Source organism: Paralichthys olivaceus, chromosome 9 (genome assembly GCF_024713975.1).
Source record: "Paralichthys olivaceus isolate ysfri-2021 chromosome 9, ASM2471397v2, whole genome shotgun sequence".
NCBI lineage: Eukaryota > Metazoa > Chordata > Actinopteri > Pleuronectiformes > Paralichthyidae > Paralichthys > Paralichthys olivaceus.
Genome location: NC_091101.1, coordinates 9,304,846 through 9,317,527, shown reverse-complemented (window position 1 = coordinate 9,317,527; position 12,682 = coordinate 9,304,846). Strand labels below are relative to the sequence as shown.

Genomic DNA, 12,682 nt, shown 5'->3' with positions numbered 1-12,682 from the left:
TGTCCTAATACGGAGCAAACAGAAACAAATGAAATCACTCATGTGCAAGAAAACATGCGTATCTGTCACCATGAGTAAAAACTACTGTAAAGGGATGGGCTTCTTTCTTACTGTTCCGTTATTTTGGGGAGCGGGAGGAGACGTTTGGCAGCCGGCTAAGGAAGTTACAGGAGACGCAGCGAGAGCAGAGGGCTGACAAAGTGAGGAGAGAACGCACTCCAGCAGTCTGATACCACCAGAGCACACTAACACAACAGAGGACAAAAGAAGAGGAGAAGGGAAAGTCATAGAGCGATCTCTTCAGAGAGCAATCTGTCACTTGCTCTCCGCGAGTCGGTGTAAAGGCCTCCGAGTGAAAGCAGGAGACACTGTCAGGTTGAAAGAGGATTGTGAGAGGTTGAGGCAAAAGGGAGGGAGACAATGATTTGTTCTCTTGTCGTTTTTAATTGTCATCTGTGCAACGCTTGCCTCCGTTTTTTGGGCTGCAGGCTACCTGACACTTCACTTCAGTGTGTATGATTGATAAAGTGTAAAAGCAGCGTTATATAAAAGCGGCACTGGTTGCCGTATAAATGACAGATCAGACTTACAGGGGTCGACCTGCTGTATTTCTGTGGTGCGGCTTTATTTTTAATCCTGGACCTGTAATAAATCCACCATTCAAGTCATATGTCCTCTCACTCCCTCCCTTCCCTTCTCTCTCTTTTTTCTCTCCATCCCTTTGTGTGCAGCGATCAACTTTCTGGGTTTGACATGGCAGCTGAAGCCATCCGACGGCCCTGTGTTAAACAACGGACTGGGCACTGGCCTGCCTGTCAACAGCGATGTGGCCACGCTGCCCTCTGGAGGCAGAGGTATGACCTACAGCACAAACACCCCCACGTTGAGATAATTAACTATCTTCTATGCAGCAAAAAAAATATTATTTATTTCTCTGTGCCGGAGCTTCATAGTTCTTCCACATTAATGAGCCACACTCTGCAGAGGGTAACATGCTCCTTCATTACAATAAGCAGAGCCGCTGTGGTTTATCATGAGACACCCACAGATACTACCACCCTGGTGTTGTAAACACTCACTAGCATGCCAAAATGTGTATTAATCCACAGCTGAAAATAGTCTACAACAAATGTACTATTTACTTCTGAAATAAACCTACACGTTTCTGACCCCATTTTAAAGATTTATGTGTTTAGTAGGAACAAACTGGCTGGAGGCCTCAGTGGCGCAGACTGGAGAATCAGAAAGTATTGAATGTGAAAACACATTGCTGGGTTTGTTGAAAGCAAAAAAAAAATAATGGAGATTGCCAGCGATTTCCCTTTAAGGCCTTTAAAATGTTGTTTCTGCTGTGCAACAACGTACCAAAGCAGTCCAAAAGATTTATTTATACACCCAAACACTCACACCAACTAAAATATCTTCATAATTCATGGTAAGGTACTGGCTGTGCTATCGGTACGCGCTGTGTAACCACTCCGCTGAGTTGTGTCAGGCTAGGTTTATCGTCTCAGTCAGCAACAAGGTAAAACACCAACTGCCCCCCCAGTCTCTCTCTCTCTCTCTCTTAAGGCCCCCATGCGGTTTTCTATCTATTCTTCTTCCACTCGCTCGATCTCGCTCTGTAACACACACAGCACGTACTATAGATACATGTGGGCTGCTGCTTTGTGTCTGTATTCTGTATTAATGAGAGGACTGTTGTATTGTGTTCCCCAGCCGTCTGGGCCAGATGCTGCCGTTGTTCTTCTCATTGTTACTTTCATTTCTTCACCACTCTCTGCAAACACACATACACGCGCTCGCTTGCTCACACTCAGTCTTTTTCCGACCGGGCCCCCAAAGTCTCTGCTGTTAGATGACTGACCTGATTGCAGGATGCTGTGTTTTTCTGCGTGCGTGCCTGTTTGCTTCGCTGCTTGGAAAGCTCTTCCCCTGCAGCTCCATCAGCCCGCTCATTTTTATCGCAGACAACAAAGTCCACAGTCTTGCAGGCTTCTCAGCAAAAGGCATCATTTTGCATCCTGCCGTCGTGTAACAGCACTCGCTTTAACACAAACTGTGGGCGCACAGTTTGCAGAGCTAATGGCGCTCGTCCCCCTACTATTCAATGACCATGAATTTTTATAGCAAATTATTCCCAGTAAACTGTGATGATTAACTATTGACTCTGACAATCAATGCATATAATCACAGATTATACAGTTTCTTTTCCCTTCGTTCCAGGTCCGTGGGCAGGCAGAAACAGCAGCATAGACACGGGCAACATTGATGTCGGGAGGCGGGTGACTCAAGAGGTACCTCCGGGGGTGTTCTGGAGGTCACTGCTGCACCTCAGCCAACCCCAGTTCCTCAAGTTCAACATATCCTTGGGCAAGGACGCCCTGTTCGGAGTGTACATTCGCAAGGGCCTGCCTCCCTCACATGCACAGGTAAAATCTGGCAAATGAAAGTCAGGAGAATAATCCTCCCACAGAATTATCATTTTAATCATGGAGAATTCTCTACAAAATGGAGAATTCATTTTAACAAACGTCCTAAAATCCACTTGTGATTCATTGTAAAAATGTTTGAATAAAGCAAATCCAGGCTAAGATTTATACTTAATTTAATTTCACACCAATGTAAGTTTTAGTGCCTCTTATTAATTTGAAACTACTCAATTAACAGCAGATAATTGCACACAGATAACTGTTTCACTGCCTGACCTGAGCTGGTAAAGAGCAGGAAGCTGAGGCTGTAGCGCTGCAGCAGAAACACGCCTGAATGTGTCTTCAAAGAATGACTGTCTGAGTCGAGAGGTTCTGTCTGTTGCATTCTTCATGCTTCCCCGGCAGTTTCCAGCCACACTTCCTTCCCTCCATCTTTTAATCTTCCTGTACATACAACTGTGGGTCATTTTTCACAGTGTGAAGAAGTGCCAGCACCGCACTTCATCAATGAATCATACATTTTATACTCGCACTCTCGTTCAACTTTCTCTCACTCTTTCTCCATCAGTATGACTACATGGAGCGGCTGGACGGGAAGGAGAAGTGGAGCGTGGTGGAGTCTCCGCGGGAGAGGAGGAGCATCCAAACCGTGGTCCTTAATGAGGCAGTGTTTGTCCAGTACCTGGATGCAGGCGCCTGGCACCTGGCCTTCTACAACGATGGCCGGGAAAGAGAGATGGTCTCCTTCAGCACAAACATCATGGGTGAGGCAGAGGCAAAAACTGTGAGGTGAAAGAAAAGAGAGGCAGGCTGGTGATTAAACACCACAGTTTCGAAGATGGAAAGTTTGGGGAGACCAAACTTTTCACCACACCACTATTTCAAAATAGCATCTACATACAGGGTTTATGCTGGTTTACATCTTTAAAAATCGAAATTAATCTTAAAATCTATCATCAAAATTTTGTGCCTTAAAAAGTCTTTAGATTATGTTCAAGGTCTTAATAATAATCATTTTAGGAGAAATGTTTTAGCAATACACATATATGTAATGTCTCCATGTGTTGTAGTTCTTTCTCTATGATACAGATATAAGCACACTGTAATATGTAACATGCAAATGATAATGACACTCACTTTGACTGTTGGAAAGTCTATGGATACCTTCTGTTCATGTGGCATTTCAAGGGTTATTCTCTGCAAGGCTACTTCACCTTGTGTTCAATAAGTAATTCTGGGATTTGGATATTCCTTCATATCTGTCATTCTTGACATAGATCTTAAATCTCATCCAATATGGTCTTAAAAAGTCTATGATTTTTCTAAGTCAGGGGCCATAGAGGGCCCACAATATACACAGAGGGGCCAATTATATGTCCAACATCAACACAAATGTTCCGATTCAGTAAGAAGCACTTTTAAGTTATTCCTTGTGTAGTGTTAGGTTAGAGCAAAGCCACACAATATTGGAATTTTAGAAAGCTTATTAATAAAAAAATACTAACAGGATAGATGCACTTCAGGGGTCAATCAGATTTCATCTGGGACCAATGCCCCTTGGCCCTGCCCCTGGATCCACCTCTGCCACACTGTGACTTCTATAGCTCACATTTGCATTATTGACTAAGACCTGTATAGAGGCTTTAATACATTAATTAGGTGCTTTCCCCTTTAAAAGGAACATAGTCACATTTACGTCAAAGATTTTTTTTTCCTCAATTTGACAAAGACTTTGCACATTCATTGGGTGAAAATCACACAAGCAGCATGTGTACAATGTTGCCACTCGCCACACAACTATAGTAACATTGTCAAGTAGGCAGGACCGCATAGTGAGTTTAACAATCTGTGTTTGCCAAAAACGTAGCAGGACAAGTGGAGAAAGTGCAGTCAAAAACAAAACACAGCTTTTTATATCAGAGAGTTTAGAATCACTTCCATGGTGTAAGTGCACGTGTGAAGAGGATCCTTCTGCACCACATCTACAACCAGAACTTATCCAAATATAAATGCTGCAACGACCCTGCAAACAGGATGCATTTATGATCCCAGAACAGCGGCGCAAATAATTTTGATTGTGCTGGAGACACAAATGTGAGAACAAGTGGGGGGATGGATAGAAGGAGTCAAGTAGATTGAAAGAATCCTTCAATGTCAATATCTGGCAGTAGAGGTTTCAGTAGGAGTAGTGCTAAAGAAGGAGGGGCAGAGGCTGCGAGGGCGGAATTAGAGTGAGTAGTCAAGGAGGGAGCAGGAAGGAAGAAAATAATGGCGGGGGGGGGGCAAAGCCAGAATGAAGTGAAGTGGAGTGAAGGACGAGGAGCTGAAGAGGGGAGTGAAAGAGAGGGGATACATTAGGGTAAGAGGGAGAGACGAGGGGGATGAGATTCGGGAGGGAAATGGCTGAGGACAGCGAATCAGGAGAGGGAAGCGTGAGGAGAGGAAGGCAATGTGGATAGGCTGAGTAATAATGTGGAGAAGAGTGGAAGCTGGGAAAAGAGGAAAGTTCAAAATCAAAAATGTGTCATCACCACTGGCATTGACCCTGTTTCTTTCCACCAAACTGTTTGCACTGAGGTCATGCAAGCAGAAACGCACTCCAGCTGAAATCTGCCAAGTTCTGCCAACAACCACATGTGTATGAAGTATTAATAACCTCAGTGGGACCAGATTCAGGCGTAAACAACTAAAGTAAGAATGTAGAGTGGAGGAGCAGCAGGGTTGCAGGGTGTTGGTGTAAAGCAGGGGGCTAGACTCCTATTTTCTGACACAGCGTGCAGAGAAATGTTAGATATGCGATGATACCGTCTGAAGGAAATGGCTGATTCAAAATGCATTCTCCACACACTATGAAAAATGCACTGAAAAGAAACGCATGGAATCTTGAAGGAGGGCATTTGCCTTTGATGTCTTTGTCACTGTGAGACTCATGGCGCCTTGACACAATTTGTAGCATCTTAAAGAATGAATGGTGCCAATGATTTAATCGAACGCTCCCCCTCTCTCTCTCTCTCTCTCTGTCTTTCTCACAGATTCGGTGCAGGAGTGCCCGCGCAATTGCCATGGCAACGGAGAGTGTAATTCTGGTGTGTGTCACTGCTTCCCAGGATTCCACGGCATGGATTGCTCCAAAGGTATGAGTTCCTTCCTCCGGAAAAGTCGGCGTAGTTTCTTTCTTGTCTAATTAGACAGGCAGGTACGTTTCGGCTCTGTGCGGAAAGTATAGGAGGATTAAGAGCGGTGAGACGGTGCATGGCCTAAGGTGGAGCTGAGACAAGATGAGTGATGATGAATGGCAGCTCCCCGAGCTAACGCCTCCTTGGCTCACCTGGGATAGACAGCTTTGATGAATAGTTTAGTTACCCTTGCCTGTAATTACTCTCCGTGTCATTGCCACTCGCCAGACCCTAACCACTCTATTCACCCACCTGAATGGTAAAGTGTTAGGCAGGTCAGCATGTGTGTGGGTGGGCACCTTGGCTTTTTACAGTTTAGAAAATCTCTAAAAAGCTTGTAAATGGTTTTTCCTTTTTTTCTCTCTCTTTCCCTATTTCCTCCAGCGGCATGCCCGGTGCTCTGCAGCGGCAACGGCCAATACGACAAGGGCTCCTGTGTGTGTTACAGTGGCTGGAAGGGGCCCGAGTGTGACGTCCCCATCACGCAGTGCATCGACCCTCTTTGCAGCGGCCACGGCACCTGCACCGACGGCAACTGCGTGTGCTCCATTGGCTACAAAGGGCAGAACTGTGCAGAGGGTGAGAGCAGAAGAGTTAATGGTGTGGTGATCCCCAAGGATGTGTGATGGTTTAATGTGTCAGTCGTTTTTTCTCTTTCAGCCTGTCCGATTAGCCTGTGATTATTTGTTTTCAGTACAACAAACACACACACACACACAATCACACAATCACAGATACAAACACACACGTCCTTCTAACTCCCATCAGACAGGTCATCACAGCATAATCTCACTCTGAGTGAGTGCCTGCCGTTTCCTCCGTATGCTCAGATGAAGTATGATGACACAGCCAAACACATCAGAGAATTTATTAAGGGATGAAATCGCTTCTATTGATCCTTGTTAAGAAGGATCAGCCAGCCAAATTCCCTTCAAAAAAATGGAAAGCGAGAGAGAAAGAGAGAGGTGGGGAAGGGAGGTCGGGGGTCAGGGGGTGAATATGTATGAAGAAAGAGTGAAAAGAGAGTCAGGGGTGATGAAAGAGAAAAGAGGAAAAAAGTATCAGAGTGACAGAAGGAAGTGAAGACTCAGGGCCGGAGAACAAGGTCAGCATTTTCTCTCCTGCTCTTCTTTTTTTTCTCTCTCTCTCCCTCTCCCCCCTCTCATCCAATTTTTTCCCCCTCCCTCCTCCTCTGGTCTCAAATCTGATATTCATCACAGCCGAGTCCCTCAAACAATTTACCTGGAGTGCCAGCGACATGAAAATCGATAGCTGTGATCTGCCGTTTCTGCCAGGCAAACAGAAATGGAGGGTCGGGGTTAGGTGCGAGTGTGTGCTTTTTATGAACGCTTGTGTCCAAAAAGGTGCAGCGGGGTCAGTCATGTCTGAGAGGGAAGAGGGGGGAGTGGAGGACAAGGTGAGAGAGAGGGAGATAGAGCGGGACAGAGCAATGACAGGAGGCATGAGGAGGGGTGGGTGGGCACTTTGCAAGGAAGAGGTAATTTGTCAAATTGGTTTTCGCTCACTGCTCGGACTCAGAGCTGCCTGTCAACCTGGCAGACTGACAGTGTCACATTCTCCCCCATGTATTAGCACATAAGCACAAATGTACACACACCCGTGCACAGAGGCAGGCCACTCACACACCGTATAATGTGTCAGCGAGGCTCTCTCCTCTTTCACAGTGGAACACATGCCTCAATTAGACGCAAGAGCTATTCATTATAATGCGCTTTAATTGCCTCAGTAATGTCCGGTAATGTTTTCTTTCATTTCATTATCTTTTTGTCTACACAAAGAATGAAAATATGTCCTCTGTCACATCTCGTTCTTTATTTATAAAAGAAGCAAAACTGGTATTGAATTAGCTTCTAATGTCAGCTCTGGCTTTGTCTTTGTTCATTTTTGTTTTTCTCCACTGTGTTTTCTTGGTGCGTTCCTGGTTTAATGCAGTCGATTGCTTGGATCCGACGTGTTCCAACAACGGCATCTGTGTGAACGGGGAGTGCCACTGTAAGCCAGGATGGGGAGGGCTGCACTGCGAGTTGCCCAGGGCCCAGTGCCCAGACCAGTGCCACGGCCACGGGGCCTTCATACCAGACACTGGGCTGTGCAGCTGTGACCCCAACTGGATGGGACCTGACTGCTCCATGGGTAAGTACGACTTTACAGCTGATGGTCAGCCTTTAGCTGATGGTCTGCCATATTATGTGGTCCCTATGGAAGTGTTTTATTTCACACTGCTTTAGTTTTCAGACTAGGCTTGTATGAAGTTGACAAATCTACAAACTTATTTAGAATAAGCATGAATAAAATGTGTCAACTTGTTTTTTGTACAGTGAAGAAGATACTAAATTATCTAACAGTAGCAGTATCTTTATGGCAGGCTTTTATGCTTATCAGGAACCAAATGGCCAAAGAAAGGCACTTTTTGGCACATTTCATTTTCATTTCAATGGGCTTTACATAACAGCAAACTCAGTATAATAAAAGGTACAAGATGCTGCTGCCACGATAACAAACAAAGAAGAAAAATGAAGCGAACCACCCACAAAAACACAGGAGAAACCAACGCATCCAGCCCACTGTAAGAAAACAAACTACAAACTCAGATCCACACACTCACGCAGAGAACAACTAATCTTAAGCTTAAGAAAACAGAGGAAAGTTATAATGGTGCCAGATATTAGGTCATTAGATAGTTCCAGTAAATGCCTCCTCCCTATATGTGGAACTTGTAGGAACAGTTGAAAGACCATTGCATAATAACCTGAAAGGTCTAATTGGTCTGCAGGCTGTGAGCATGTAAGAAATGTACCAGGGGGCCAGACTATTATGGGCTTTATAGATTATTATTATCAGAACATTGAAGTTGATTCAGTCTTGCATTGGGAGCGAATGCATAGGAAGGATAGAGATCTTAAATGACAACATATATGTTGGAGGAGTGTTATTGCGGATATTGACCCTTACAATCATCCAGTGAAGGTATTAAAGTGTGGATGTGGGAGACAAAAGGACAATTGGAGTCTGGAGTCAATTTATGCGCTTTGAGATTCATAATGCTTGTCTTCGCCCGTGGATGAAGTTAAAAAAAGAAGCAAGATAGTGGTTGTAAAAGGAACTGGATCCATGTTTAAAAGCCTTTTGTAATAAAAAATACTCAACTTCCACAGTTTTTCATCTCAATAAAATAAAGCCATCTCTGTAAGAGAGACCGCAACCTCTACCGCGCCAGGCGAGACGCTTTCCCATCTCAGGATCACAAACAGAGCTCCAGCATTTGTTACGAGAGAAGCGACGCTTGGCTTTAATAAAGAAAACATTGTTCCTCTCTGCAGGATACCTCGGCAAGTGTGTATCAAAACATCTGTACATAGTACGTTCACCGCACACCGGGGTGTCCTGCGCACACGAGCTCAATTGTCACATCTCACCACATGTATCGCCGTCTGCAATATCTAAAAATCCCAGTGAATGTAATGGAAAAAAAAAAAAACCTGCTGTTGCAAAACTTCTGTCACTGATTTCAACTAAAGGTGCATGGTGGAGGATTGTATTTAATGTAGTTGTGTGGGTTTGATTATTCTCTTCTTTTCCTTTTTCACACTTGCCAGGATAATAGGTTCACTGTCACATGGGATGAAATCAAACACTTGATTCGCAGACTAAAAGTGAAAATGAATTAAGTTTAAAGAGTGAACGTTTTTAGACGTTTAGTAAGACATCACTATTTTTAAGTGGCAATTCAGTGACTATATTTCAACATCTAGTCAGAGCCTGCTTAACTTTGAAATATTGTCATTTCCTTTTGATTCAGCAAATATATGTAGCCCAGATATCCAGTAAAACTCATCAAGGCGTCCTTTGACCAGCAAGTCAGTGCTTACTACAAAGAAATACTTTTTTGGGAGGCATATTCCTGAATTTGCTTTAGTTGCTCAGTTGTTATTGTTCTATTATTTATATTATTACCACTATCACTTGTGTACTTCCTCCTGTATTTCAACCATGTTTTTTTATTGTGCAGCATTTTGTACTTTGTGTTGCAAAGTGTTTTACAAATATAGCTATTATTTGCATTATTTTGAGTATAAGTATCACTATTATTAGCATTGTTCATATTAAATCGTTCAATGTTTTATTAAAAAGATTGACTATAAACTATTCATTGCAGATAAACCAGGAAGGATAAACAAAGTTTGTACCAGCACACAAAAGTTACATCATGTTGTAGAACTGTAGGAATAATTCAAAAGTATCTCCTGAGCATTAAAAAAGACCAAACAGCCCAATCAAAACAGGCAGGTTTAGAACGGGCACTGCAGTAGCTTTTATAAACCTACAAGACACATCAAGCTTCAAGTCCAGAAATGTTGTTTGTGACCCTGTTTGTTCTCACTTCCTTCAGAGGTTTGTTCCGTTGACTGTGGGACTCATGGAGTGTGCATGGGTGGCGCATGTCGCTGTGAGGAGGGCTGGACTGGCGCCGGCTGTGACCAGCGCGTGTGCAACCCGCTCTGCATCAAACATGGGACCTGCAAGGACGGAAAGTGCCAGTGTCACCAGGGCTGGAACGGGGAGCACTGCACCATCGGTAAGCACCCTCTCTGTTTATGTGTGTCTGTGTGTGTGTGTGTGTGTTTGTGTGGAACTGTGGAACTGTGTTTGGTGTGTGGAAGTGTGTTTGGTGTGTGTCTGTGTGTCAGCATGTGGGTGTGCACAGAAACACTAGCACCAAGTCCGAATAAACTGGCAGCTCCTTTCCACTTTGTTAGAGAAATCTGGACATGAGGAGTGGAGGCAAAAGGGGGGACCTCTGGGAATTGAAGAGAGGGGTTGATGTAGGAGGCGGGCGAACAGAGAGGAGAGGAACAAACTTCTTTGAAGTAGGGGTGGGAGGATTACAAAAGAGCAGGATTTAGCTGCTGTTAGGTTGCCTCTCAACTGAGACTCCAGGAATCTTAGTTTCTCCGGCCTTTGAAACACCAAAGTTACGTGATGAAAGGAAAAACTCTTCACCTCACTTTGATCAAAAAATAACTCCCTTACATTGTTTGTGTATGTGTGCATGCACACAGTTGTGCTAGTGTGCGTGTGTATGTGTGTGTGTGTGACTTTTTATGTCTGCCACTGTCTCATATTGTATCACTGTCACGTTGGATGGATGACTGCTAGATTCCTTTGATTCACCCGCAGCGCATTGAGGCACAATGTCTCATTTCCCTGTCACCACAAGCACTCTGACTGCAATCTGATACACAACAATAACACCAAAATACAAAAGCGCACAAACAATGCATATACATACATGTGCATGCCAGCACATACATATGCACCAGGGAACAAGAGTTTATGATCCCCCCATTAGAAAGTAGGGCAGCTTTGACTGCAGCATCAGCCTGAGATGAAAGAGTTGTCAGGCCTAAGCTTAGCGCATAGAACATTTCACCAGCATCAGACACTCCCAGTGTATAGCTTATCTCAGCCTGCCTGTTGTTCATTTCAGCTCTGCATGATGTTGCTTGCATTTATTTACAGAAAAGAAAAAAAAATACTCTCCCCATCTCTTACCTTCTGCACGTTTTCTCCCACTGCAGACCATGGGAGCATGGTTGACAAAGCAGGTACCGTATCTTGACTCTGGTGTTTTGTTTCTTAGCCTGTGGTGGTAGAAGCTAGCTGCTGCATTCTGTGGGTTTCTTGGCCTGGCTTGGCTCTGTAGACTCTGTGGTGCTATCTGTCCGTAGATTAGGGGCGTCAGCCTCAATGATAACTTCCTACATGTAGTGCACTGCCATTCACGACGGTGCACCACAGCGGGGGTGAGCTGTCATTGAGCCTAGATGTGTCGTGGGGTACCGTAGAGCCTTAGTGTGGCATCAGCGGTGAAACGGGGCTGTGCTGTGAACGTGTGGATGTGCATGCGCGTGTGTGTGTGTGTGTGTTCCTCTCCATATTTCTAATGTTGAATCACAAAACACATAACTCTGCTCAGGTATTCTAGTCATGTACGGTGTAAACATCTGTTTCACACGAGGAGAAAATGCTGAAAGCCGTAAAGAACTTTTGAGGTACTGTAATTGGTGAATTTCATAGGCCACTGATGCGAGGCCTTAATGTGGTGTCAAAAATACAGAGTGTGTGTGTGTTTACATTTGGGTATTTGTAGCAACAGCCATGATAGAGTGGCTAATAAATGTATTTTGTGAGCGTGTGTGTGTGTTTGAGATTGTGTGTGTGTGTGTGAGTGAGTAAGTGACTCAGCAAGCATACAGTATTAATTCCAGATTTTTCTTTTTTTTTCCATCAAACCTATCCCCGACAACCTAAGCCAAGAAAAAATATAACAACCAAACAGCTTAGTCAGATCACACAAAGATAAATGGAATCATGGATCATGGTTGAGACACTGACGCAAACAGACAAGGGTGCAGGTCCAGGGTGAGTTGTATCACACCGCACAACAAGAATGCTTAATAGTTCGCCCCGCAGCTGAACCTCTGTCGGGTAACACAGAGCAGCACAGATTGCCTGACAGTACGGGTCCACGGAGCACCGTCGACACTGTCCCCTCACCGCTAAATGGAATAATGCTCGATGTTTTATGGAGAGCCAGCCCAGAGAAAAAGGTAACTCACAGAGTTAAAGAGGTAGCACAGGACGGAGGGCGAGAGAAAAGACAAACAGATGGAATCAAAGGGGAAGCAGAGAGACAGTTAAAAGAAGATGTGAAGCAAAGTAATCAATGTTATTCCTCAGGTAGCATCTTAAGAATATGGAGAAAATGAGGGGTTGATCTGAGAGAGCGCAGTTATCTAGTCCATCTATAAGCGGCGGTCTCGGATTTATGGCTGTGACCTTTACTTTATGACCTTTAGAGCTGGAAACGGGGGGAATAGAGAGAATGGTGGAACTTTTTAGTACAATGCCTCGACTTAGTTTCGCCTACATACTTTGTTCTCATTCTTTCTGTCTCTCTATCGCTTTCTCACTCCTTCCCCGGAGTCTCACACAATATCTTTCTCTATCCAGACCTAGACCCCAACACCCACACCCACACACACATATGCA

The 12,682-nt window shown here is 44.3% G+C and overlaps 1 protein-coding gene across 17 annotated transcripts in view; it reads left to right on the top strand.

The window, feature by feature from the left end:
• The window catches only part of tenm2a (teneurin transmembrane protein 2a), a 241,908-nt gene that overhangs the window by 204,538 nt on the left and 24,688 nt on the right, over window positions 1-12,682 (top strand). For 11 of the 17 annotated variants that reach the window (XM_069532116.1, XM_069532115.1, XM_069532119.1 and 8 more), the window contains 8 exons: window positions 732-854; window positions 2,206-2,432; window positions 3,001-3,196; window positions 5,465-5,566; window positions 5,993-6,187; window positions 7,562-7,762; window positions 10,020-10,205; window positions 11,209-11,235. In XM_069532116.1, coding sequence (XP_069388217.1) covers window positions 732-854; window positions 2,206-2,432; window positions 3,001-3,196; window positions 5,465-5,566; window positions 5,993-6,187; window positions 7,562-7,762; window positions 10,020-10,205; window positions 11,209-11,235 — 1,257 coding nt within the window. The remainder of the gene's footprint in view (window positions 1-731; window positions 855-2,205; window positions 2,433-3,000; window positions 3,197-5,464; window positions 5,567-5,992; window positions 6,188-7,561; window positions 7,763-10,019; window positions 10,206-11,208; window positions 11,236-12,682) is intronic. The other 6 variants (XM_069532117.1, XM_069532129.1, XM_069532125.1 and 3 more) reach the window with 3 other exon arrangements.